This window comes from Carassius gibelio, chromosome A19, assembly GCF_023724105.1.
Source record: "Carassius gibelio isolate Cgi1373 ecotype wild population from Czech Republic chromosome A19, carGib1.2-hapl.c, whole genome shotgun sequence".
Classification (NCBI taxonomy): Eukaryota; Metazoa; Chordata; class Actinopteri; order Cypriniformes; family Cyprinidae; genus Carassius; species Carassius gibelio.
The window spans coordinates 20,910,883-20,938,040 of NC_068389.1; the positions used below are offsets into that span (position 1 = coordinate 20,910,883).

A 27,158-nucleotide genomic window follows, 5' to 3' on the forward strand; every position below is an offset into this window, starting at 1 on the left:
AGACTGTAATGGCGGCTGAGATTCTGCTTTAGGATTTAATCTTTTTTTTTTTTTTTATAATGGATTCAAATAGAAAAGACTTGAGTCTCACTTGTCAAGATACAGAGAGGAAAGACTGTAGACATGCTCCATCTTTTTCTGGGTGATGTCTATTTCTGAGCGCAGGACAGGGGCAGAACTGGACTGCTGAGATGTGGCCAGAACTACTTCACTCTTCTCCACCATCTTATCCAGGTCTTTCTTTATACCCTCCAACTCAGCCTGCAGTTTCTGTAGGATGAAGTGGGAATAAACAAATATGCATGAAAGAATATATATTAGGATTTCAAATGACTGCAGTTGACTTGTGCAGGCTCTTTATTTAAAGGTATTTCTTCAACCAAAAAGAGCCAATTCAATGATATCATGTTCAAACAGATTTAATATATATTTAATGCAGTGTTTCTGTAGACCTTCTGTTCAGTGGCTCTCTGTGCACAGGCTTTGAGAGGCTCCTTGTCCATCAGCTGTCTGAGGCGGTTCACCGTGCGGCTCTCACAGCCTTCTAGTCTCAGTCTCAGGTCCTTTATTTGGGTGATGTAACTCTTGCACACGGACTCATCCTGTTCCCCTGGATAATTAAAATACTTAGTGTTCAAGCAGCTCAAACTCATCCTAAAATACAATTCAATATCAAAACAACACACAGACTTCTAGGTCTCATCAGTCATAATAGATCGATGTTGTATCTACAATATAGGCACACTACTGTTCAGATGTTTGGGGTCAGTCAGAATTGTTAATATATTGTATGCTCAGCAAGGCTTCATTTATTTGATTAGAAATACAGTAAAAAAAAAACGGTAATACGGTAATGGTAAACCTATTTCCTAGTTCCCCTATATTTCAAGGGAACTGTTTCTGATTTTAATATATTTTTAAATGTTTTTTTATTCATGTGTTCAGTCTTCAGTGTCAAATGATGCATTAGAAATCAGTGTAATATGCTGATTTGGTACCTAATAAAATATTTCTTCTAATTATAAAAAGTGAAAAGAAATGTGCTGCTTAAAAACAGATGAAATCTGTGAAAACCACAAATCCATTTTTTCAGGATTCTGTGATGAATGGAAAGTTCAAAGGAGCTGTCTTTATCTGAAATAGAAACCTTTTATTACATTATAACACTTTACTGCTAATTTTGATGAATTTAATGCATCCTTTCTGAATTTATTTTAATTTATTTCAAAAATCGACACCAAACCTTTAAACAGTAAAGTATGTTTTCACATGAAATCAAGCTGACATAGTTAGAAGCATTTACATTCAGGTGCTTGTGTAGAGAATATCTCAAGGCTTAAAGTAAATCAGTTCATTTGCACAATTTTAAGTACGTACAGTACATTTCAAAATGTCAAATAGTGATGAAAATCTCAATGATGTGGAAATGTCATCACACAAGTGAAAAGACATGCTTAGAAACAGCAACACACACTGCTCCATTAGCAACACATTGGAGTCAATGGGGATGAAAGCAAAATGTTTATTAATAAAGAAATCCACACTGTGATCTTTACCCGGTGCGATTCCCTTTTGGATGGCAACAGGTTCTGAAAAATAAGTCTTGCAGTCATAATGTGAGGTGGACGGAAGGTTCTATCCAGAAGTGTGCTGTCCTAAAAACACTTGATCCAGCAGAATAGCAAAGCTCTTGAAATTCCGTAATGCCTTTGTGTTGGATCAAGCATGCAGAAAAATCTGCAGCTGTGCTCAGGGCTACACCTTAAAACAACAGTGTTTCTTTCTTGTTTCTTGTGCCAAGACAGCTTTGTCTGTGTGCAATCCCCATTTACTTGATGAACAGTGAAAGCGATGAATGGTTTCTATACATATAAACAAACCCACCACCCCAACCTGACACCTACCTTGTTCAACAGAGCGTAGCAACTTATCATAGTGTTGAGTGGCTTTGCTGTAACTGTTTTCAGCTTGCAAGCGATCATCAGCACCGAAGAGCTCAGAATCCTGACTGTCACGCATGAAGGCCTGATAGTGCTCCTCCAGTTTCTTCAGGGTGAGTCGATATTCCTCGACTCTCAAAGTCCTAAACTAAAGAAAATGAGAGAATAGAATATGTCACCTAATTAATATTCATGAGTGTTTGTTTATATTGTAATTTTTCACATCATTCATATGCCTCTGCATGCAATGAAAGAATGCATAATAATGCATTCTTTAAAGTTATGTATGATATATCAATATAATATCAATTATTGGACAATATTAGAGCTTTTATTTCTGATAGCAAACTAAATATATATTGGCCGATACTGAATATTTAATTGTGCATGCTCAAATGAACTGCTGTTTAAAAGTTCAGAGTCCGTACAATTTTTTTATGTTTTTGAAAGAAGTCTCTTATGCTCACCAAGGCTGCATTTGTTTGATCAAAATATAAGAAAAACAGTAATATTGTGAAATATTATGAAAATTATATTTGATTATTATATCATTATAATATTGTGATGCCTGAATTTACAATAGATTTTCTTTTTAAAGATCTGATTTTAGGCATGGAATTTTATTGTAATAATTTCCATAATTTATATATATTTTTTTTTATACTAGTGCTTGCGAGTTCTAGTATTTCGTACTAAGAATTTGAAAGTCTTTAAATACTGAAAAAGGGGTGTGCATGTGTTAGATACCATGATTAAATTCCAGGAGTTGATAAGCAGGATATCTCGCATGAGGTATTGCCAGGACAGCAGACTCTTCATATCTACATGCAGCTTTTGCCAAAGGACCATCAGCCTCTGCAGACTCGCGTCTAACCTGTGGTTCAAAACAGAATTAAAGATAAGATGGCAAAGCCAAATGCTGATCAGAAGGATTCGCTTTATACTACAACATTTGCTGAAACCACACATCTCGAGTCAAAAGTCAAAGGAAAAAGGAGTATGAGGAATTTTATGAATTCGCTGCTAACTGAAGAAAGGGAGGTCGACTGGGACTAGACTTCTGCACTTGTATCAGGCTGTACGGTCTTACCCAGAACTGATGTCCATGGCCTCTTTGTTGGTGGGAGGGATGATAAAACAGATGGACGGTACCGTGGCCTCATTTCCACTCGAGTTTCGCACTTTCCACTTGTACGGTTGAGAGTTGTTCACCAGGACACACTCGTCTCCTTTGTGTACTGTGATCTGGGTCAAAAGGATGAAGGATGTTAATTCTGTAGTGATTAATATGGATTACATTTTGTGTTCGATAAGTGCAGTTACTAATAGCAAGACAACTTATTGGGTGAGGCTGATTGCTTAGCCTCTGTAATAACAAGATATTCATACTTAATTATGATTTAATATGGAAATCACATCCGACTCCATTTTTTTAAATCAGGACTGTGATATAGCAAGGCAAATAAAAATATTGTTGGTGTCTCCTTAATATTACCCCCAGGATTAATTCAGCTTCTTTTATTACCAATGCACACAAGAAAACAAGCGACAGAGTGTTTACCTCCATTTGTTTGAAGTCACAGACAGCCTGAACGGGTAGTTTGCCTTTGACAGGGTAAGCGGTGTTCCTCGGCTTCAGCTGGATAATGGTCTTGGCTCTCCGGTTGAGACCCTCCAGGTGTGTCTTGAATTCGTTTAGCTGTTCTTTTTCCTCCTGAAGACCAGAGAGACATATATAAATATATACATACACACACACACACACACACACACACACAATCTAATCTAATATATATACTGCTTTGTAAAATCCCACTCATATTCACACCCACCATTGCATCCTGTAGCAGATCCTCTAGACGTGTGACCGTGATAGAGCGCTCACACACATATTTCTTCTTCATCATGTCCTCCATCTTCTTCATCCTCTCTCCAGCCTCTTTAACATCTGAGAAGAACTGTAGAAAAGAAAAAAAAAATGTTTAGGATATCAAGATAATTGAGCTGAAGTTCATTTTGATCGAACTGAAGACCTGTTTGCCTTTCTCCATGGTTTCTCAATTGTCATCCAGAATCTATACAAGCATTAAGTCGTATTAATGTATGTACCTGGAAGTAAGATGTGTTTTCTTTCAGATGAGTCTCAATGCAGCAGCACAGCTGAAGGATCCAGCTCCACTGAGTCTGGAGAGCTGCAGTGAAAGCCTACAGAGGAACAGATTACAACCATTAAAACACACAAATTCTGCTGAAATGCTAAAATATTCACATTGACACTACAATGAAAATCTGGGATTGAAAAGATAATTGAAGCTCGGAAAAAAGAATGTTACAGAACCTTAAAAAACGTAAAACACAGACACTTTACAAGCACAAACGGATTAAAATATTAAAGATTCTGCAGAAACAAGTTAAATTTATTAAATTAGATACATAAACATTCATTACTCACATTATGTAGCTTTTTTATCAGCTCTATAATTACATGACTCGCATAAATCAAAGACTCATTTTAGTATTTTGCTTTGGAGAAACACAACTAATAAAAGATTAAATGTACAATTTTGTACCTCCACAGTTTTCCTGGCAGGATGGTCCTCTTTTAGCAGTTTTTCTCCAGTCATCTGGACATTGTTCACTCTCTTCTCTCTCTGTTCAAGATCTCGCATCAAACCCTACAAGATATCACAGGAGCATCGACCGTTAGAGTCAAATGCAATTAAATTGGCATAATAGCATTAAAAAGGAGCAATTTTAGTGCAGGTCGTATCATGTTCAGATGTCTTGGGGGTCTTACAGAATAGGTATCTTTCTTGGCAGTCATGTTGGAGTTTCGGTCGCTCCAGTCGTAGTTCACTTCCTCCTCTTCTTTCTCATTCAGCCACATCAGCTCTTTAGTGGCAGCTACAACAAAAGCGTGCAGCTGATCTAAACGACGTAGCCGTGACTTGGACGCATTCTGAGATGGAACAAGGAGAATTAACCAACTGATAAATTGGCAAATTCTGTTTTAGAAGGTTATGTACATTATGAATTTGCTGTGAAGACATTTTAAGGTCCATGATTAAGATTCAACAAAGGGATCAGTGTGTTTTAGTTTTACATTGAAGAGCATACCAGCAGTTTGGCGTACTGAAGGTCCAGTTTGCCCAAGTATTCTCGATAGGCTTCCTTACTGACTGACTGAGTCAACTGATTCTGAAAGGGGGAAAAATTAGGTTGGTTTTGTGATGTTAGCTTTTCATATATTTTTCATATTTCACATGCAAATAAGATTCATATATACAAATCTTAAAGAGACAGTAGCAAAAACCTGTAAGAAGGGAACACAATATCTACTACAAAGATGTAAAATTTCAAATTTTTATGCATTGAATTACCTCATCAGCCCGTGCACGGTCAATCTTGCATTTGAACTCCTCAATGGACTGATGAAGACCACGCTGGCTACCGAGCTGAGACTCCACAGAGGGCAGATCTTCGCCCCACTCTGCCCCATCAATGCGTCTCTGGTTGTCCTCCACCCAAGACAAGAGGTCCTGAATGTACTTGAGAGTGACTTCGTCAAGCTCAGGTCTTAGGCGCTGGGGAGACTGCTGTAACGTTTGGACATGGGAGATCTGGGTCATGGGTATCTGCGACACTGTCACACCTGACTTCAGACGCAGATTAAACTCACTGCGCAGGTTAACCAGACGCTCATGGAGACGGTACACCCTGAGAGAACAAAGAGAGGACAGTTACTGATGCAATTGCAAAGATGCAGTGATGAGAAATCATTTATTATAGATAATATAAGATTAATTGTTGTTTAATTGCCATTTAATACATATCGATATATATATATATATTCTTAAAGCAGCTTTCTTAGATATTATTTATTTTATTTATTTATTTCTACATATTTAATGGCTATTTAATAAGTAATAAACAGCTTTTCAGAAGATACCATATCACAACTCAAGGCAAGGAATTATTATTATTTATTTATTTTAATTATTTATTTATTTTAATTTCTTTAAAATTGTAAACATTTTTAAAAAGTTAAATATGAATGATTAAATGAAAAATGGTAAAGAATTCCTATTACAACAATATACAGTTTGTAGATGTTGCTGAATTTCTCAAGGGTATGACAGTAAAATATTATACTGACCGCCTGTACATCTGTTCTGCCTGTAGATGGCGTCCATCTTTGAGTAGTTGAACATCGTTGAAAAGGTATCGGATCATGTTTTCAGCCTTGTTCAGATCTGTCTCTATATCAGATGCATGCTGGATGGGCTTTCCCGCACTCAGCAAACGTATGTCCTGCAGTAAAAGCAAAGGTTTATTATAATGCTACTTGCTACAGGTTTTTCTTCTTTAAAGTCTTTGGATTCAAATAAAGGAATTAAATGGAATAAAAGGAATAGGATTTATATCTCACCGTCTGTAACAGTGTTTCCACCTGGTTAAGCTGTTCCTCGCACAAACCTGACTCCATTTGCACTTTACTGACTATTCTCTGCAAACGCTCCAGCCTGTACATGTAACAGACACACAAATACTCTTACACGCTCTGCATAATTCAATAAAAGCAAAACCGACATGAAATATTAAGAATATAATGAGTGGACAAAGGCTAAACTAAACTAGACAATATTCAGACTGTACAGGCATTTAGAATCCACTAGAAAAAAGTCACTCACACCCTCCTCTCACGGAGCAGGTACTCCAGACCATGGCTGTCATTCATAAAAGCCATGACTAGTAATTCTAATAATGCTGAATCCCAGTATAGAGAGTTTTTTTTTTCTTTTTCTCCGGAGCAGAGGCACATTGAATTGGCTATTGATGTTAAGAAGTGCTTCTGTTACTGTTCAGGCTCTTAAAAAGATTGCAGAGAGGTTGCAAGGCTGTCTTGTGACAAATATTTTTTGAAAGTGACGGCCTGTTTGCTTGTGAGAAATGCTATTTATGAAAAATTCATCTGAACAACTAGTTGTGATGTAAGGTTAATGCATTTGAAACAAAAAAACAGAAGGGAATAATCATTCAAATAAAATATTAAATTATATTAAGAGCTGAAAATAACACATTAACGCGTTTCACAGTTGTTTATTCATTAGAATAATATTATTGTTCAAGATATTATCCATTAGAATGGTTGATGTTTCTTTTTAGGGCAAGTCAGTTTAATCTGTAGATCTTTATTTTTCTTGAAACATAACTGAAATGAGGTGACTAAAGCTGTTTGTTTAGATTCAATTCAAAACATTAGTCAAATCTGACCACAATGGTATCATACTTTTTAATTCATTAGCTTGATACTTTTTGACCCATATTACTATTATCATTACTGCAAAATCATCTTGTAAATAGTTCAGATAATTCAAATGAGTCATTAAACAAACAACAAATTCATGAGGAGTTCCGCAAAAAAGAAGTTAATCCACAGATTTCTCACCGTTCAAACTCTGAGCGCAACAGTTTCTCTCGTTCCAGAATGGCTATGTGCAGGCGGCCCCACTCCTTCTCCACATCGATGGGGTGGAAGCTGGGGGGAACCTTGATTTGACCCGCCTGCACAGCACCCTGGTGCCAAACAAACCACGTGCATAAAGTCAAATCTTGGTCAAACCATGTTAAGAAAACTCAAAAACCCAAAAGGATTGTACTACACACTTGTTTAAAAGACAATTACTGTAGCGAATTTGATTTACCTCGAAAGACTTGTAAATGAGCTTGGTGCGATTTTTGTCAGTTTCCTTGGCTGGTAGTTCAGACTCTTTAAACTTCAGAAACTGACGCCAGAGAACCTGCAAAAATAAAAAAGAAATGGTCATATCACTTTCTTTTTTTATAGTTTGAATGTTTTATACTTAAACACACTTGCATCTGTGACCACAAAATAATGACATTATAGCTTTTTTTTTTTTTTTTTACATTTTATAATTACTTCTAGCTTGTAAACAATAAAAGTAAATTACTGTACCATATCATAATTACATATGTAAATATGCATGATCATTAAACCATGGATCGTGGGACTAACCTCAATTTCCTCATAGCTGGAGGGGAACTTGCGTTCCTCAAACACGAGAATGTGATGTCTGATCCACTGCAGTAACATGGTCACCAGCTCGTAATATTCCTGCCAGCGCAACTCCAACTCCTGTACACATCATTAAAAATGCATTTCAATGAATACTGACCATCTCAATGTCCCATGATGCCTGTATAATAAATACTTATATTTTCAAACACCCACATTGGCCTTGACTCCATCACGAACGTCAGGAACTCTTGGCATGACGTCATACAAAGAGGACACATACGTGATGATGGACTTCTCGTCTGGGTGTGGCACGTCTACATCTGCAGAAAGGAAAAACTAACTATTATCATGATGTACAAAGGTAGGTAAATAAATCACATGATCACTTTTAGAAATCATTTTAGTATGATGATTTCTTTTAACAACGTCAAAAGCAGTTGTGCTGCTTAATATTTTTGTGGAAATCAGTTTTTGTTGGATTATTTGTTGAATAAAAAAGTTAAAAAGAACACCATATATTTAAAGATTATTTTTTGTAACATTATAAATGTATTAACTGTCATTTTTGATCAGTGGCATGCATTAAATTATATATAAAAAAAAGAATCTAAGTAAAAATTTGACTAACCCCTAACTTTTGAACAGTAGTAAAAATTACTCAACATCATAGAAGCACTATTGGAAAACTATTAGAAACCACTGTTACACAGGCATAAACAATCATTTAAAAGCCCCTTAAATCCTCTAGGACCCCTAAGATCTACTATTAGTGTTTTCTGCCTGTTTACCTTCAGGATCCAGCAGGCGTGTGACGCCCATGTCTCTCTCTGCTACGGTGAAGGCCTGCTCCAGATTCTCCAGGTTGGTTTGTCTGTACACCTTATTCATGTCAATCAAATTTGGCCTAAAGCAAAAGAAAGGAGACACAGAATGCAGTTAGAGGTGGAGAATTACAGGAATATAACTCTAGAAAGGAACAATGGAAGAATCAGTAACAATCATAAATGAAAAAAAAAAATCCACACTTTAAACATTTCAATGCATTGATTACATAAAAATACACCATGCATCAATTATATTCTGCCTGCTTTTAATTACATTTTTAACAGATACTGCTCATTTGGTTAATTATTTTGCATTTGATTATCTGCTTTGTTGAAATAAATAATTTCCATGTAGCAAACAAAAAGTCCTATGACATGAACTGTGAGCCTTTAAAATGGATATTTTACCTAAGATTTCATTTTGACGCACACTTGCAGATCTTATATTTTAACTCATTGTTAGGACAAACCTGGAGGCTGTGTAAACATCTGTGGCAGTATCTGGCAAGATTGATACTGTATCTCTTCAAAGGATTTAAGCCTGTCTTATGTGACTAAGTACTCACTCAACAGCAATCATTGCAAAACAATTAAGGTAAAACACTTCGTGCACGCACAAGCAGCCGGTTAACTACATGAAAACCTGAAAGTTCAGTACAACTACATTTTATGGCAAATAACAACTAAACTAAATAAATAAAATAAGTCTGTGAAATTGCAAAAGCTACAATGAGAAAGGCAGAATTGCTTTACTTGTTTTTCAATTATGTTTTTAACGAAACAAAGCATTCATACGATTTATTGACTGTCTGTGTGAGCAGGTAGCACGGTTGGCCCCAGGGAAGCTCGGCATCTGAGACGAACACGTTTCTGTAAGAAAACCCATCTCTACTTAGGGTGGAGAGCCTTTGCTCCATGCCATGTTCAAGATCTCCGCTCTGGGATCCACCACTAGAGCAGGCACCAGGGCTGATGGACCCCTGGCCCGAATCAAATGAAGTCTCTGATGGCACATCTTCACACAACATGACCACCCGGTCCTCCAGTTCACAAACAGATCCATGGCTGGACAACGAACTGCGACTCTTCCTTGAGCGTAGCTTCTTCTTGAGACTGAACATTTTGTTGAATTAAATCAATTAAATTCCCATTCTTTGAGTCATTTACAGAGGGTCCAGGCGGGTATTCTTGTCCAGTGAGAAGCAAGTTCCAGTCTCAGTCCTCAGAGAAACCGGCCTCCAAATTGTCACGCATCAAGCTTCGACTGAGAGCTTCGACCAGGTCTTCTGTTACCGCTACTGTTGCAATGGCTTTCACACACTCACACTTCACCAATTTGCAAGCAAGTGGGAAGGCGAACTGCTTTCTGTTTGCTCAAATCTCAAGAGTCCTCTGTGTGTGATAGAGTAGGGTGAACCTGAGCTATGCAGCTGCATGCTGAATGATAAAAACACACCCTCTGGGGATCCATTCAGATTCAACACGCCCTTATTAAAGGCTTCAGGTTTCCAACTTTTTTCATAAGTGCCAATTCGAGCATACTTGGACTTAATCCTGCTAAATCTGATGCCAACCCAGGTGAATTTGTTGCAGTTGAGAGGTATTTGTATGAAGTCTGCATGTATGACAGCAAATTGTTGTGCTCTTGAGTTTTCAAACAGGTCAGCCTACATTTAAGTATGGCATGACAGATCACAGTTCCTGTCAAACATAACTTGTTAAAAGCCAGGGTTTAGTACTAAAATTATAGACCCGTCAAGGGGCAGAAGGAATCTGTGACTGACACTGCAAATGCAGCCAGCAAGTCTGGAGATGAGCTTCATAAACAGCCCGGAGATACAAGGGTGTGTCAACTATTTCTCGCTTCTCAGATGCCAAGATTACGAAATAAACTTAAAAAAAAACAAATTCTGTCTCTTTTACATGAGGACCATTGATTAATGTGTCACGAGAATGTGTTCCAACAACCATTTTCCCTATTTAAAAGAAGTTTTTACTTGTGTTTATGGATGATGGCGTTGAAGAGCTTGCCATCTTTCCAGCTGGTGGTGAAGTTATCGCACCGCAGGCCTTGGTAGCCCTCCACCATCCGCTGAGACCACAAGAGCAGCTTCTCCTTGGCGGTCATATCATCTGACTGACCGTTCACCTGGATATCAGAAATCTGACGGAGCCAAGGAAGATAGTGAAACAGTCAGCAATGTATTATGATATGTATTATTATATAAAGAAATAAACTAGCAGACTAATGATATATATACTCAATAAATTATAACTACAAGTTTCATAGTAAACTAAAATAAGGCATAAAATGAAATGGAATCAATGCAAATATGGTTTCAATAAGCATACTCTATTAGTATTAGTATTCTGCTGATTGTGTCAAATGCTTTGAATGGTTCTCTACAAACATATACACAAAGGGTACAAAGTTTGCACTCTGTTCAGTAAAATGTATAGTTTGTTGCTTTTCCAATAATAGAATGCAATCTTGTAATGCTCAGGGAAAATGTTATAGCATTTCATAATTTAAGTTTCATCAAAAAAAGAAAGAAAGAAAGAAAGAAAGAAAGAAAGAAAGAAAGAAAGAAAGAAAGAAAGAAAGAAAGAAAGAAAGAAAGAAAGCCTAAAATACCCTCACTGTTGCCAAGATACTATGGACAATCATTGTGGTAAGCAGTGATCATAAGATTCACAGAAAATAAGAGGATTGTTCAAATTTTGGCCTGTGATTTTGCATGCGTTTGTTTCTCTGGTGACTCATCATCAGGATTCTCCATTGGGTAATAACCGCTCAACGGCTAAAATCAAGTTCCCTCTTATAATGAGTATTTTATAGGGAAGTCTGGATGATCTAAACCTCAAAATCCTTACATTAAGGATGTACACAGTGACTCATCCTTGCAGCATAGCTTTACAAGAGCATTTAAGGTCCTTTTCAAGGCAAAATTCCTTTCTGTCTCTATTTTAATAATATTTCTTGTGATGACTATAAGTTCAACAATTCAAACTTCAAATTGTTACAAAGTTATTGTAAGAATAAAGAATAAAAAATTGAGATCTGGTGCCAAACACAACAACTTCTGCAGAGTGCATAACGTTATTTAAGCTAATTCTGCATTGCTGCGACCAATTCTGGTATATTTTTATTGTATTACAAGCTTTACTCTATATGAATTCATAACTATTTGTTTAACTAAGTTTATTTAATATGTCTGTCCAGATAAATAACATTAGACATTTTTTAAGTCGCCCTAAAGTTCTGTACAGCAAGCTTTTTTAAAATGACAATTTTTTTGTAAATCTGTTGTGCCAAGATAAGCACTTTAAAAAATAATAATAGTAATAAGGAAAAGAAAACAATTAAGATGCATTCCCACAACCAAAAACTCCCTGAAGGGAAGATGTGAGTCACCAACCGAAATGTACCCCATCTCAGCCCATAATCCCCCACAGGCCTAACCGTGACATCAAAGACGCAGGCTTCGGTTTTTATTTCCCAGAAAAAAAAAGTACAAAAACGTGCTCCAGTCTCCTCGTGAGACAAAACATTGTGCAGCAGTCCAGAGACAATTGAAACAGGTTTTGTCTGACTTTTTTCTTATGAATGAAAATCAAGTTTGTGCACAAATGAACATGAGGTCATGTGTGAAAATACAACAAATTCTAGTTCTGTTCTGAGGGTGTTGTTTTTTTGTGGGTGGCCTGAGATTTATATTTGGTAAAATTATGAAAAGTGATCTCTATATCACTGATGCCAGATGATACATTAAACCCTGTCACAAGTCTGCACAGATGACTGTGTTGTTACAGCAATAGTAACAGGTAGTTGAGAGACTTGTGACATGTAGAAACAGTGAAAAGGGAAACGAAAATCTGTGAAGCAAAACTAAATGTAGCATATAAAGAACTCATTAGAATGTGTCTGCTCAGAGCAAGTAAAGCACAACCAGTGCTACACCAGACCTGGAAGTGAAGGATGATGGTCCATATCAGCCCAAGGGTCAGTTTTGGATTTCCATCTGCAATGTCGTCATTTCTTATGTTTACCAGTTTCACCTGTCAAACAATGAGATCTGTGTTAACCAGTGAAATCTTATAAGGCCAGGGTTTTCATCCTGGAGTCCACAGACACCCTGTGGGTCTAAAAAGATACTGCAAGAGGGAAATGGAATGGAAATATAAAACAAACAAACAAAAAGTATGACTTTTCTAAACATCACCTCATGATCAATAATGCAATAATAGGCTTTCATATTTTTAATAAAAAAATAGCTTTTTATATTTTTATTAATATTTTTCTATTTATTTTGTTTTATATCCTTAATGCTGAATAGTAAAATCAATAAATAAATGAAATAATGGCTAATGAGGTGTTTGGTTCACTGTACCTGTCTGTGTCTGAGGAAGTCCAGTGCGATCTGTACATTCTGTAGTTTGTGAAAGCGCATGCGACCCTTCTCTCTGGGCTGAAAAATAAAATAAAATAAAAATTATATAATTGCATTAGCTAAGCAAACACAACAATGACTAAAGTAGGGATGCCCCAATACAGAAATATTATAATAATGTCTCGTCCATTTTGAAAAAATACACTAAATGAGACCAGAAGGTGAAACAGAACATCCAAACATTTTATTGTACAGTAAGAACTGCTAAGCACTTTTAAAATGCATAGAAAAAACAGCTCAAAACATTCTCATTTAATTGGACATTTCTGATATCAACCTACACAGGACATGTAAAAAATGATTATGGCCAGTAACAGAACAAATTCACTATTTCTTTATTTGACTATTCTTTGCACATTTATTGAAAAAATAAACAACTGAAAGAAAACTACGTTGTACAAGAATACCAGATATCTCCCAATTTCATTAACTATAATCCATTACCTGAATCCAAATACACCACTATGTCAAAATGTGGACAAAATGCATCAGCACACAAAAAGAACATGCAATGATAATTGACAATCAGTCATCACAATTAATAGCAAATCAAAAGCTAAGCTGTCCTATGAGCCAGGCTCTTACTGGCATGCAGTGCATGATGTCACTTAGGATTTCAAAGGATCCCATGTCTGCAAACATGAGAAGACATGAATCAATGCATAACTAAAAAGAATGTTGAATACTAAACTGACATACATTATGTCAAATTCCTGAAAGCCTGTGGTTAATGATTCCCTGGACAGTGAATGCAGTACATTCTGTCATCGCAAACATTTGAATATCCACCCTGATTTTTCTTAGTCAAATAGTAGCATAATCTATTTACATTTTAAATTGAATATTTTCGTGGACATGGGGGGAGGACAGCACTGTGAACAAGCGACATGACAAAGGAAGTGACATCATGCACAACACATTTCCCCTGGCAGTGACACATGCCACGCCCCTTACCGGGGAGGCGAGCCGGAAATTTTCAGACCCAACTCACCAACCGCGAATTCCTGCCAACGTCTCGCTCCCTCGGCTACCACAGCAAGAGCATCGCAAGATAAAAGCAAAGGCAAAGGGGTCAAGGTCAGGGCAGAGGTGAGCAAACAGGAAGTTGAAAAAGGAATGGTCAAGAGGGTCAAACCGATGCAGAGTTGAAACTGAGGCAGAAAATGTCAGATTGTTAATGTGTTAAAAAAGTGAGACGCAATGCAAAAGAGACACAGTCACAGCAGAAGTCATAAGGATGGGGAAATGTAAGGAGACATTCATTCCTACCAAAACATTTCTGTATGTGTGGTTTCCTCCACTGCTCATACAGATCTGAATGCCACGTGTCAACCACTGACGCATGCAAAACAAATCTGAGGGACACGACTTTAAGGGTGTTAAACTACATACCTATCCAATCAGATGCAGAATTCAAGGGGAAAATTATTTAACACAAACTAAAAGGTCTATAAAGCAAAGGAGGACATAGGAAGAGGAGGGGCTTATATTAAAAGAGCAGATCCAGGTAGTGAGAGTGAGCCTCGCAAAAGCATAATTTCAGATTGATGTTTGGAACTAGGTTTTGAATTGGGTTGTGGATGGAAAATCCGATCCCAAATTAGCATGAACTTACCAGTGTCTCTCCAGACAGCACCTCCAGCAGCGAGATGAGGCTGTGTCCATCTCTGAGATCCTCGTACAGGTCTGTGATGTGTCGCTGGGCCTGAATAAGATAGGAAATCATCATTACTAATTATGAAAACTGTGGAAGACTACACGTTTATAAGATAATATTATGCTATTTAATACCACAGTTCTTTGCAATAATTTAGTATAATAGATTAAATCAAAGCTGTTCTTTTGAACTTTATATTCATTAAAATGATTCACGGTTCCATGAAAACATTAAGCATTAAACATTAATAATAATAAGAAGAAATGTTTCTTGAGCCCCAAATCAGCATATTAGAATGATGACACTGATGACTGGAGAAATGGCTACTAAAACAGATTTGCCATCACAGGAATAAAATATTTGAAAATGGAAAACAGTTATTTTAAACTGTAATAATATTTCTCGAAATTAAATGCAGCCTTGGAAGCATAATGATCTTTTTACATGATTGAATGGTAGTGTATTTAAAATAATTTATGTCCATATTTTATCTACCTAGTTAAATACTTTAACTAGTTTTTTTGTTGTTGTTGTTGTTGTTGTTGTTATTTTATAATGCCCATCTGACTTCTTGCATTTTTTTTAGTTTGTTGTGCATCCATTTTCTTCACTTGAGTTCAGATATTTACAGGTCTTAGTGACTAAAACAGAGATTCCCTACAAAAAAAGGGTTCTGAAACCCAAAAAATCCTGTTTTGTAAGCATTGAACCTACAAACAGAGCAGTTTTGCTGTGGAAATTATAGGCAAATGTAATTTGAAATGGCTTTCCTCACCAAACATAAAAAATAAAAAAGCATACACAGAGCAGTTTTAAACATGAGAATTAACATCACAGATTTATTCAAAACCACTATGGGATTTTAATAATTACAAAAAATGTTTCAGAAAAGTGAAGTTAGTTGGTTCTGTGCAATTAAAACCATACATTAGTTTGTGGGCCAATTTATCTAATGATACTCTGTTTCCTGTTGACAAAGGAAAATAGCTAGGGGCTAAAACAGTAAACATAGAAACTACTAAAGGAGACACAGAACCAGGTGTTGACACATCTTAAGTGTTAGAAAACTGCATTTCATGCAAGGAAGTCAGGAGAATGTGTATGTTAGCTCTAGGTGCAGATGTAGGAAGCTCCATACAGTGCATGTGAAACCCATGCAGGTAATAACAGAAGTCAATCTGCAAAGGTGTGATCACAGACAACACCTACCTCTGCCTTCCAGTGCTGACAGAGAAAGATGGAGGAAAGGATGGAACATGGAGAGATTAAAAAGAGAAAGGTTGGAACAGATGGGATATACAATGAGAACGCTATGACAGAAAGACAGTGAGAGAGACAGTGAGATACTGTATAACAGTGAAATGAACACAGGTGACACATACAGTTTGTATTAGGGGTGAATATATCCTTTAAATATTTTGTTCATTGCATCAAATCTTTAAACAAGTCTACTGATAACAGAAACCATTATTAATATACTTGTTCAGTTTTAATATTCAAACATGAAGCAACAAATCAAATATGACAGAGCACAACACACATGGAGCAAAGCATCAATACTAAACTGTCTTTGTATTTAATTCAAATCTATTAAGTCAAAAATAACAATGCAACATCACTGACACATCTGGTGAAACCATCATTTTGGCAACTCGTTCTTAATAAATCTTTTTAATCTTTAAGGCTGATCCTCTCTGTGCCCAGTTTGAAAGGAGAGACGGTAAGGCTTTGCTGGCGTTCAGGTTTCCATCCCAAACAGCTGCATCCAGATGAGAAGGATTTCCTTACAGCACACAAACAACCCACAGAAAAGCCTCTGAGTCCACTGAATAAACCCTTCATCTCCTCGGAGGAAGGAAAATCAGTCTAACACAATCCAAAAAAACTAACAGAGCTTTAAAAGAAAAGCTCTGCTTATAAAAAAAAATAAAAAATGCAAAACTAAAATAACTACGTCATAATGTCATATTAATTTATTAATTCAATTTATTTTGATAATAAAACTTAAAAAAAAAGTAAAGTCTGATAAACATCAAAGTAAATTTAAAGATCCTTTAGATTTTAAAAAGATATTTGTACACGTGCAAGAGTGAAATACTTTCTACCTATATCCTTGATAAGTTACATATTCTTGTATGTTTTTTTTTTTTTTTTTCATTTTCTTTAGGTTGGATAACATAAAAGCAGCCAAGGAGAACATCAGGATTTTATATTCAATATTATATATATATATATATATATATATTCACACCTTTGCCTTGACTTCACTGCAGTCATGCAGTGCGAATTAAAAGAATATAACAGTAAAAACACAAATATTGTTTTAGCAGCATTTCAATGGATAAGCTCGTAAAAGCTGAATCTAAAATAAGTATTAAAGATTTTAAAAAGTGTTTTCTTTTATAGTTTAGGATGGAGTTTAACATAACATCTCAGGATTTGCCACAGTTAACTGCAGCATCTCTTTTGTTGCTTTCTTTTTTTGTGTGTGGGGAGGGTAAACCGTTGTTTACCAATTTTAAATCTAAAGATTGTAGATTTTGGGGTGGAGTTTCGTACCACATTTTGAAACACTTTCTTTTCAAACTGGCACAACTGTTTGTGAAAAGCGGTGCCTGTGGGCCAGACTGTTGGATGAAATCCAAGCGGTACCAAGAAAACAATCTGTTTCTTTGGGGATATAAAATGAGGCCAGATGTTGATGACTCATCCTCACACACTCATAAATAAATAAACAGCACCTTTCAGCAGTGCGGTGTACTGGGTGTGTACTGGATGATTATTCAGCTACTCCACAGCAGTAGCAGTTACACACACTCACCATATGTTTTCAGATATAGACAAACAAACTAAACTAATGTCTGTTCTTCCCATTCTCTCTCACACACACTCCTATCATTTTCACACTTAAAGCGTCATAAACTGTTATTTTCCCTGTAATGACAGACTAATAACTATGTTCTCTGTGCAGTGTGCTAAGAGTTTCCAATCAAGCGGCTGTCACCACGGTCATTTGTAGATACTGCACAAGTCTTCTACAAAACAAGTCTGTGAGATAATAGATTGACAAAGTGGCAATCGGTGAAGGGCAAAACAAATATACTGAATGCATGACTCTCTTTGAATGTGTGAAAACATAGAATAACTGTGTATACTTTGAATTCCCTCTATTTGTGTGAATGATAATACCTTCATCAGATGCTTGTTCACCCATTTTGTGAAGGTCTTTTTCTGTACTCGATCTCGTTCATCTGTAGAACACAAAAAGACACAATTTTTAGTTAAATTAAATCAAATCAGAGAGATGCACTGGAAACCAGTAAATGTAATACAACATACTAATGGAAACTTCTGAACAAACCTATAGTTATCTTTGGAATTAGCATAAGTTTTTCATCATATTTGCTTTGATCAAAATATTTGCATGTGATCTTTTATTTTAAACTAATACTTTTACTTTTATTCACAAAGGATGCTTTAAATAGACTTTTTTAAATCATGGTTTTAACAGAAATTTTCAGCTGCGTTCAACATTGATAATAATAAGAAATGTTTATTTAGCAGCAAATTAGCATATTAGAATGATTTCTGAATGATCATGTGAGTAACGATTGCTGATAAAATTCATCTTTGAGACACAGGAAAAAATAACATTTTAAAATATATTAGTATAAAAAGCAGTTATTTTGAATGTTAATAATATATTACAATAATACTAATTTTACTGTATTTTGATTAAATCAAGGCAGCCTTGGTGAGCCCTTCAAATGCATAAAAATATTGTACCAACCCAATATTTTAAACAACAGTATACGTTATGAAGCATAATTAAAATGTCTAATTAAAATGTCTTCTCAATGGTATTTATCATGACCCAAAATTGTGCGGGCTCATTTTATGAACATCCTGTGCATATTTATCTACTATCTATCTACTCATCTGAGCACCTAGAAAACATTCCACAGGTGAACTGACTTAAGCTCTTTACACTGTAGTTAAGTGACTACTTAATTTGAAAGTTTTTCAGTTCTTAGTTTGTGCGTCTATTTTCTTCACTTGAGTTCAGATATTTGCAGGTCTTCATGACTAAACCAGAGAATCCCTAATGACGAAAAAAGAAAGATGACTTGAATCTTGATGCTTCTGAAAAAAAACATGACTGACTCCTTTACTGGCACAGTTTTACTGTTGCATTTGCTCCTCAATTTGTTTAGAAGCTTTCAAGTGTTCCACATTTACCTTTACGTTCATCTTGAATTACCATCAACAATGGCATCAAACATTTATGTGGAAACTCGCTTAAAGGCGTGCTAAAGGAGTGCAGTGTTCCAGAAGTACTACTACCTGAACTTAGTGGGATTTACAATGAACTCGTAAAATGTAAAACAACTAATATAAGAGAGTGATTCAAGAAATTCAGTATAATGGCACTTTCAGGTCCCATTCTGACTTTGAGATGATAGCACACTTGAGCTAGCATGAAAGAGAATTGATGAGAATTCAAGTGGAGCTGTAGTTAAAGAACACTTGGAGAAGAACACCTCATCACAAGATGAACCACTAAGCCTGAAGAGATTTCTGATGACCAGCAAACATGACAAATCTCAAACTTGTGATAAGGCCTGCAAAGTTCCGTTTTCATCACCATTTCATCAAAACATTGAGCTAAGATGCAGGAAAGCTGGTTTTAACAAAACAACTGCAGCGAACTGGATGCATGTTGTTGTTCTGTCATTCGGTTGCCATGGCAGCCACGCCAGTCGGCATCACCACCACATCACTTCCTGTTTCTTAAACCTCGTGCTGTCATGAAAACCAATTCCTGTGACAGCGTAGTGACTCATTGTATGAAGTATTTTATGAAACGACAAACATTTATCTAGTCAGCTAAAAACTGGGCAATCTTATATTGCAATTTTACATAGCAAACAGCATAAAACACATAAACACACATCATTTTCTAACACAAACTTCAGAAGCATGTGGAGACATGAAACGACAAGATGATGCATCTGTTTACTGAGCGTCTCTTTAAGTCACAGTAATGATTTCAATCAGAAAGCCGATCTCAGAACAGCTCTAAGACTACCTGAATGGTTGCACAGGTCAAAGGCCGGATAAAAGGGGCACTTAAAATTCCAAGCAAAACATCAACAGACCTGCACAGCCTCATAATGAAAAGGTAACGCCTATCAGCATATCTTGGGCCACCATAAAAGCCTAGCTAATGTTCCATGCCACAGAACCAAAGGTTTTCATGGTCTGACAAAGAGCATAGCATAGGAACGCATAGCTTGAGGGAACAGAGTTTTAGTGCATGAAGCAATGTGTCAGTGTAAATTATAGTTAAAAATCTAGAACATTTACAATGTTTGAGCTGTGCTGTACCCAAACCATGACCTCTTTTCCGACATGCCATGCATGTGCACACTAGACCACAACCCAGATTTGGGATCTGCCTTTGCAATGGACCCTCCCTTTGAAGCCCCAAAACTTCCAGTTGACATATTAAACTTCTTATTATTGGTTGGAAGTTTACAAATTAATTTCACCTGTCCAGAAAGGGCTAATTATGATGCAGAATGATATCTTGACTGCATAACTGATTGCAGAACATAACAAAAGAAGCCCAAAATATGTGCCAAAAAATACAAAAATTAAGCAACATAAAAAAAATCTAAATCCCCCCAAAGAAACCTTAATAATGTATAATTTACATCATACTTAAGAACTTATTAATAAATATTGTAGAAAGATTAAATAGGATATAAAAAATAGATTTAATGTCTAATAGCTAATATTAAGTATTCAAACTGAGAATTTCCTCTGTACCTTTTCTTTCATCCATGGCCCTCAGCATCCCCTGGTAATAACCTTCATCCGTGAATACAGCGTCACTGCCAACACTGTCTGTGGAGTATGTTCTGTAACCTTGATATACAGCCATTCCTGTACTTCTGTTCTTGCTGCAAAACCACAGTTTCAACCACCTGAATGGTTTCTTTTCACCCGGCCTGCTGTTTCAGAAAGCAAAAGAGAAGATCCATGCAGGCGAGTGGGTGTGTTCCAAGCCAGCTCTTTTCGCCCTCCCTTTTCTTCCCCTCGAGTTCTGTTCCCCTCTCTACCGCTTTCTTCTTTTTTCACATTTCTTGATAAATACCTGCCTTTAGGCTATAAATTCAAAGGTAGCTCTCATTTTGAAGGGGGTTCTCTAATTTTGTGGTTGGAAAAAGTGTGAAAACGCACACACAGCAAAAAAAAAAAAAACTAAAAAAAAAACTTTGTGGCAGACCAAATGTTGATGGTGTACATGGACAATGAGAAAGTCAGTAAAAAATGAAAACCACAACAATAATATTTTTTAAATATAGGTATTACTTCTACTCAAAGCCACACATTTTTCACATACTTTGAAAATGGTTAACTATCACCGCAGCTCACATCTGCAAATACCCTGTAACAAGGGAAGCAGCTGTCCTGGGAATGTGACCACTGAAAATAAGTCTGAACACGGCACAAACCACACTAACACGTGTCCTAAGTAATTCGTCTGTCCACACTGAAAGCAAAATGTCACCACAAAGTGACCAAACTGCCATCAATCAGAACATATTTGAGGGTAAATATACAGAACTTTGAACCAATAACATTGCATTATGGGCGGAGTTACTCCATGTGACAAAGTAGAAATAGAACCTTACCAACTTTTTGACTTTGCCATGGTCCTGTGGCTGGTTAGGATAAAAACTTTACATACTATAGAATGAGCAACTTGTTTTACTGTAGAAGCTAATCTGGTAGCATGCAATAGAAATGAGCCACCATCTAAAGCACCAGGGAGAAATATCAGAACTAGGGTCTGTTTCCATCTGGGTATTCCATCTGTTTGGGGTGAGAGGAAGGATTTGGTGTTCCACCAACAAGGAAATCCCACTCATGAGGGAAAATGTGACTAATTTCAGGAGTCACACAGAAAGGCTCTTGTAGTCTCAAGTAGGAGGTTCAGATTTTCAGTGTCAGGAGTTGCTGCTGTTCTTTGATTGATGTAGATAGACACAACAAAGACATTATTTCATGAAGTCCTGCCAAAGTCACCGCAGACGGACAAAAATAAGGCTGAACCCATGTGCATGTGTGCTTGCAGTAAATGAATCTCTATCGCTCTCTCTTGCCCCAAACAACAGACTATTTTTTCAGATGAACAAAATGACCTTCAAGATGTGAATAACTAGTCTCTTGAAGTGTGTGTGTCTGAATATTTGAGACCACTGGAAGGAGTGAGAGTAGTCATAGTATTCCTGAGTGCACATGTGTGACTGGATCTCCCTAACTTCAAAGACTATCCATCTCTCTCTATCGTGGACAGGATGGCAAGCAGATAGCAGGTACTGTATGTAGGATTCTTTGTATTGCAGCTTGGGGCCGCCGCCTGTTTGGGCTTGAGCTGGAAGACTTGCTGCTGTCACATTTCTGATTGGAGACAGCGCTAGCAAAAGCCACTAACAGTGTTTTATTCCGTTTACAGCTGCGCAATGAAAATCAGATGAGAAAAAAAAAGAAAGGTAAAGACAGATCTGCACACAGGAAAAAACAATGAGATCTGTGCAGTCTGATTAAAATCTTCAGAGTCAGATATTTAAATGAATCATTCACAAACTTCCACGTTATCTGTCGGATTCATTTTGATGAATGAACTCACTGTCTGTCAGAGGTTTTTACTAAACTGACATCCGACCCACTGAACTGAATCTCAAGTTGTCATTACTTTTCTTGTGTTCCACTTGTAATAAATAAAAAAAACTATTACTGTATATTTAAGGTTTGTGAGAATTTGAATTTTATCAGTGTAATGACTATATGAAAATTTAGTTAGAGATCAATAAAATGTAAGATACATATTTAGTGCAATTACTAAAATTTGTAACCGTAAAAATATTTTACCTTGCCTTACATGGCCTTTATATGTTAAATAGCTACTAAACATTCAGGAAACCTTTAGACCTATGAACCTTTTTTAATTAAAGTATTTTAGAGCCAATTGAAAGGAATTTGTCCTCTGATTAATTGCTTAGTCCTTCTGCAAGTCAGACAATATATCAGGGGTAAGAAAATAAGAACAGGTACCAGATATATTTGACTTCAGGCAGTATAAGAGCACTATAACAAAACACAGACCAGATACTCATTTATTCCTTCATACAAACACACCAATCACACGAGGCAAATCCTCCAGCTTATGAGCGTGCTGTGGACATGTAAAGAGGAAAAGGGCACAGAGTGCAACATTTTGACGGTTTTACAAATAGTGCCAGATTCTGCAGACATTGAACTTTTACTTTCTCTTAAGTGTCTTTGGGTCAAACAGTACAATGATTACTTAAAATATTTATTCATTTCTATAGTAAAGAACATCTCTGTGTAATTAAACTCTTAATAAATGAAAAAAAAAATAATAATAATACAATATTAATAATATATATATACTTTTTCAATTAATAAAAAAATTGCACTTCTGTGCATGTGGAAGTTTTTCATTGGCCATAATAACCATATTATGCTCCATAAAATTCTATAAATATAAAATACTGATCTACAACAACCTGTAAAAAAAGATAGAATAAAATGTCATTTTAATTCAATTAGTAATACAAACAAAAATGCTATTAGTAATATTGCTAATTACATTAATAATTACATTTTATAAAATTACATATCGTACACATATTCAAATGAGATTGATTTGTTAGTTATTTTTTGTGCATCTACATCTTCTTAGTAAAAAATAAATAAAATACTTTCTCTAAAATACAATTCTTAACAGCTTAACAGCTTAATTCTTTAGCTGAAAAAGCATGCAAAGACAGACAGTTTTGTGACCGATTCAGAGGGAGCTCTGAAATCTTCCGTAGCCCCAAACTGTCAATCACACATTCCTTCAGTTTAAGCACCTACTATGAACATACATTCAGGCAGTAACTCATCAGACACATAACACCGCTGCTCCTCACAATGACTTGCAATAGCTCTTAAGACAGGTTCACATCAACGACCACTCCTCCAACAGCCAGTCAGACTTGTGAGAACATGTTCTAGATCAACAAGAATGAAACACCAGCAAAAATGTTCTGGTCCACCTTCCCTCGTATACTCACATTCACACTTATGTGACAGACCCTGGTTTATAGTGTAAAAATAGTCTGGAAAACTATAAAACTAGATTTAGGTTTTAGACGGAAACAGAATACTTTTTTTTCCAGATAATCTTATTGGGCAGATTTTAGAGAAGGGTGGGGGGAAAAGTGTTACATACAAATAGCATTGCTTTGGTAACTGGAACAGCATGGAAATAAATACTTTAGGAAAAAGGTTTGTGAAGCCTAACTATATGTCTCCCTCTTGTGGTCACCATTCCAGTTGGATAGCGCAAAAAGAATCAAACCGCTTTATTATCACATAATTCATGAAAGACAAAGACCATCATTCATAAATCATTTCTGCGCATATATCTTTGTACACTGATGTTCCTCACAGCTGGCCATGTCAAAACGTTTTCCGGCAGTCACTTAGTTTCTGTTGAATATGAAAGCTGACTAAGTTACTGAGGCAACAGACCCAAACATACAGAAGCTGTGAGTTAGAAACAACCCGACAATATTTTCAGAGTCATTGCGGTTTTGGTCCAGTGAGGCTCACTTTTCCAAAAGCAGATGCTGAGATGCAATTTTTCCTCTAACAATACTCACATATGTTTATAGTTAGTGAAACAGCACATACTTGTGCTTATTAAATAAAGACATAAACAAGTCATTTGTATTTATAGTTTTTAATTATTTAAATGATGTACTGTATATAGCCTAGGCCTAAACATGGTCTTTGTAGATGTACGTGTGTGTATAGGCTATTATATACTATCTTATCTTCATTTATACTACAAGTCAATTATATTCACACACAGGCTACACATTTTATCTAATTGAAATATCAGATAAGCTTTAGAAGGAAGAAATCGGAAACTATTTCCTCAATTAACAATTAATATAAACATAGACCTATCTACAATATCTTTTTTTTTTCAACTACACATTTTTTTTTTTTTTACGAAAAGTGACAAACTGACTTGATTCAACATAGGCTATGTAAATTTAGTAAATTGGAAAAAAAGCAAAAAGATACAGTAAATTACATTTTTAGCATTAATGTATTAATTTATAATATGTTTATATAAAAAATAATAATTTAAAGCATATATTTTATGTTCTTTGAATAAATATGTTAGTTCTGGTTCTCTGACTGGATATAGCTAAGTTCAGAGTAGCATACTAGTAGGCTATATTACTACTACTACTACTACTACTACATCTCGCTCCAAATGGGTTTCTCTCACATGCGAAAAGTGACCTGGAGTGGATCTGGAGTGATTGCAAAACGCGCACATATGAATCACTATTGCTTGTTGTGTGATGCCGCTGTAATATTCAATATAGGTTATATATTTCGAGAGCAATTATAATATTAATAATTATAAAAGGAAATGTTAGATGGAACGTTTAAAGTTGTTAAGTAATTATTAAACTGCGGGACACTTCTGTTATTACTTAAATGTTATACCAGTTAGCCTAGCCCATTAATAATTAGCTACACTGTTTTCACCCTGAATACCATCAAAACATAAATAAACTATCTTTAAAAGACACACATGACGGGACGGACGTAAATGTTTATACAAATGGCACAAAACAGGTTGACTCTACTTATACCCCCCACCCCCATAATTTAGGGACGCGCGCGCTCACACAGAGTTATCGCCCCCTAAATCGAACTCCGCCTATTCGCCTGAACCACATCACACGGCAAAAATCGGTGCTTCCGCGCATCAGCACCTACCTGCACAGCACATGCGGCTGTATAAATGCGGTCCGACTTCACCCCAGCTCATCTCGTGAATGTAGTTCCCGCGTCCGTAAATCACATCCAGGCTGAATATAGCGAGACACGGCGCAGCTGCCGAGGACATGTCACCCGCGCCAGCCATGATGCTCGCTGAGGAAAAACTGTTGCGCTCCCTCTGCGGTTGAGCTTAGTTCCCGAAACTCTGTATCAGCCTCACACGCTTGGATTCATTTGTTTTGGGGCTGAAAAAACGAATGGGCGTCTCACTGGGAAAGCAGTGAAAGCATTAATCTCAATAACTAGCCCAACCCATCGCGATGTGTTTGAAGCTGCGCGCTCTCTGCTGCTCGAGCTGCGGGACAGACTCTTCTCCCGGACTTCCATTGAAATGTGATTCCTCCCTTTAGGGCTATTAGTCGCTTTTACTGATCAAGACAAATAAACTCACTTTTTTATATATATAGATTTACATTTAGCAAATACAATCACAAACTTTATAGTGTTTTTTTTTTTTTTTTTTTTTTTTTAAGATTCAAAATAGTTGACTTGATACAGGTACATAGCTATAAACTGTAGGTAGGCTATAGCTACAGTTCTGGCTAGAGGCACTAAAAGACAATTTTGGTAACGTGAAAAGAACCTCACAGCTCCCATTAACACTAATGGAAAGACATGGAAAGACCCTCCTGAACTTCATTGTGAAATTCTAATGGTGATATATTGCTGCTAGGCAACAAGCGTCAATTAATTTGAAAATAAATCATGTTTAAAAAGCAAAGTGCTGTAAAGCAGAGACAAAAACAGCAATAAAATATGAAAAACATTGCATAATGACAATTAAAAAGGGGTAATATTCAGAGGAACTTCCACTAATGCTGCTATTACTGTTTTTTGTTTAGTAAAGATTTTCAAACCGAAATGAGTTTTAGCTACAGGAAGTAGTGTGGTTTTGATGTGCAAGACTTTCTTGCAGTGCAGGTTATTCAATATTTGAATAGGTATGCAAACAAAGGCAGTGTCGGTACAGGTGGGAAATGTTGAGCTGGCAATGCGGTTGTGAGATGACCTCACGTTCAATAGAACGATGAATTCAGGTTTTCACCCATCTACACTTCCAACTCACAGCATTCACAATGCATTTTCTTTTCTTCATGAGGGCTCACAAAAGAACTACATCACCTCAGGGAATTTCTTCTTTCCCAGCTTCTGGCATCCTCACTGGAGATATTATTGTGTTTAAATCTACTTATTGTGAAGAGCTATACTGTCATACAAATACTTGACTTTAAAAGCCAATGAGAATGAATGATATAATCCATGAATATAACGAATCCACATATATGGGGTGGGTAACAA

At 36.3% G+C, this 27,158-nt stretch overlaps 1 protein-coding gene across 13 annotated transcripts in view; it reads right to left on the reverse strand.

The window, feature by feature from the left end:
* Positions 1 to 27,158, reverse strand: part of LOC127935553 (plectin-like) — an 88,022-nt gene that overhangs the window by 15,594 nt on the left and 45,270 nt on the right. For 5 of the 13 annotated variants that reach the window (XM_052533523.1, XM_052533525.1, XM_052533531.1 and 2 more), the window contains 25 exons: positions 18,102 to 18,163; positions 14,871 to 14,960; positions 13,196 to 13,273; positions 12,771 to 12,863; positions 10,802 to 10,968; positions 8,769 to 8,884; positions 8,194 to 8,300; positions 7,978 to 8,097; positions 7,646 to 7,741; positions 7,390 to 7,517; positions 6,370 to 6,463; positions 6,097 to 6,251; positions 5,321 to 5,657; positions 5,058 to 5,138; positions 4,738 to 4,899; positions 4,511 to 4,615; positions 4,050 to 4,145; positions 3,773 to 3,898; positions 3,502 to 3,654; positions 3,031 to 3,185; positions 2,688 to 2,814; positions 1,905 to 2,088; positions 1,557 to 1,589; positions 453 to 610; positions 92 to 270 (listed from right to left, as the gene is read on the reverse strand). In XM_052533523.1, the coding sequence (XP_052389483.1) occupies positions 92 to 270; positions 453 to 610; positions 1,557 to 1,589; positions 1,905 to 2,088; positions 2,688 to 2,814; positions 3,031 to 3,185; positions 3,502 to 3,654; positions 3,773 to 3,898; positions 4,050 to 4,145; positions 4,511 to 4,615; positions 4,738 to 4,899; positions 5,058 to 5,138; positions 5,321 to 5,657; positions 6,097 to 6,251; positions 6,370 to 6,463; positions 7,390 to 7,517; positions 7,646 to 7,741; positions 7,978 to 8,097; positions 8,194 to 8,300; positions 8,769 to 8,884; positions 10,802 to 10,968; positions 12,771 to 12,863; positions 13,196 to 13,273; positions 14,871 to 14,960; positions 18,102 to 18,163 (3,202 nt within the window). Of the gene's footprint in view, positions 1 to 91; positions 271 to 452; positions 611 to 1,556; positions 1,590 to 1,904; positions 2,089 to 2,687; positions 2,815 to 3,030; positions 3,186 to 3,501; positions 3,655 to 3,772; positions 3,899 to 4,049; positions 4,146 to 4,510; positions 4,616 to 4,737; positions 4,900 to 5,057; positions 5,139 to 5,320; positions 5,658 to 6,096; positions 6,252 to 6,369; positions 6,464 to 7,389; positions 7,518 to 7,645; positions 7,742 to 7,977; positions 8,098 to 8,193; positions 8,301 to 8,768; positions 8,885 to 10,801; positions 10,969 to 12,770; positions 12,864 to 13,195; positions 13,274 to 14,870; positions 14,961 to 18,101; positions 18,164 to 20,744; positions 20,976 to 25,796; positions 26,251 to 27,158 lie in introns of those variants that run through there. The other 8 variants (XM_052533524.1, XM_052533534.1, XM_052533536.1 and 5 more) reach the window with 5 other exon arrangements.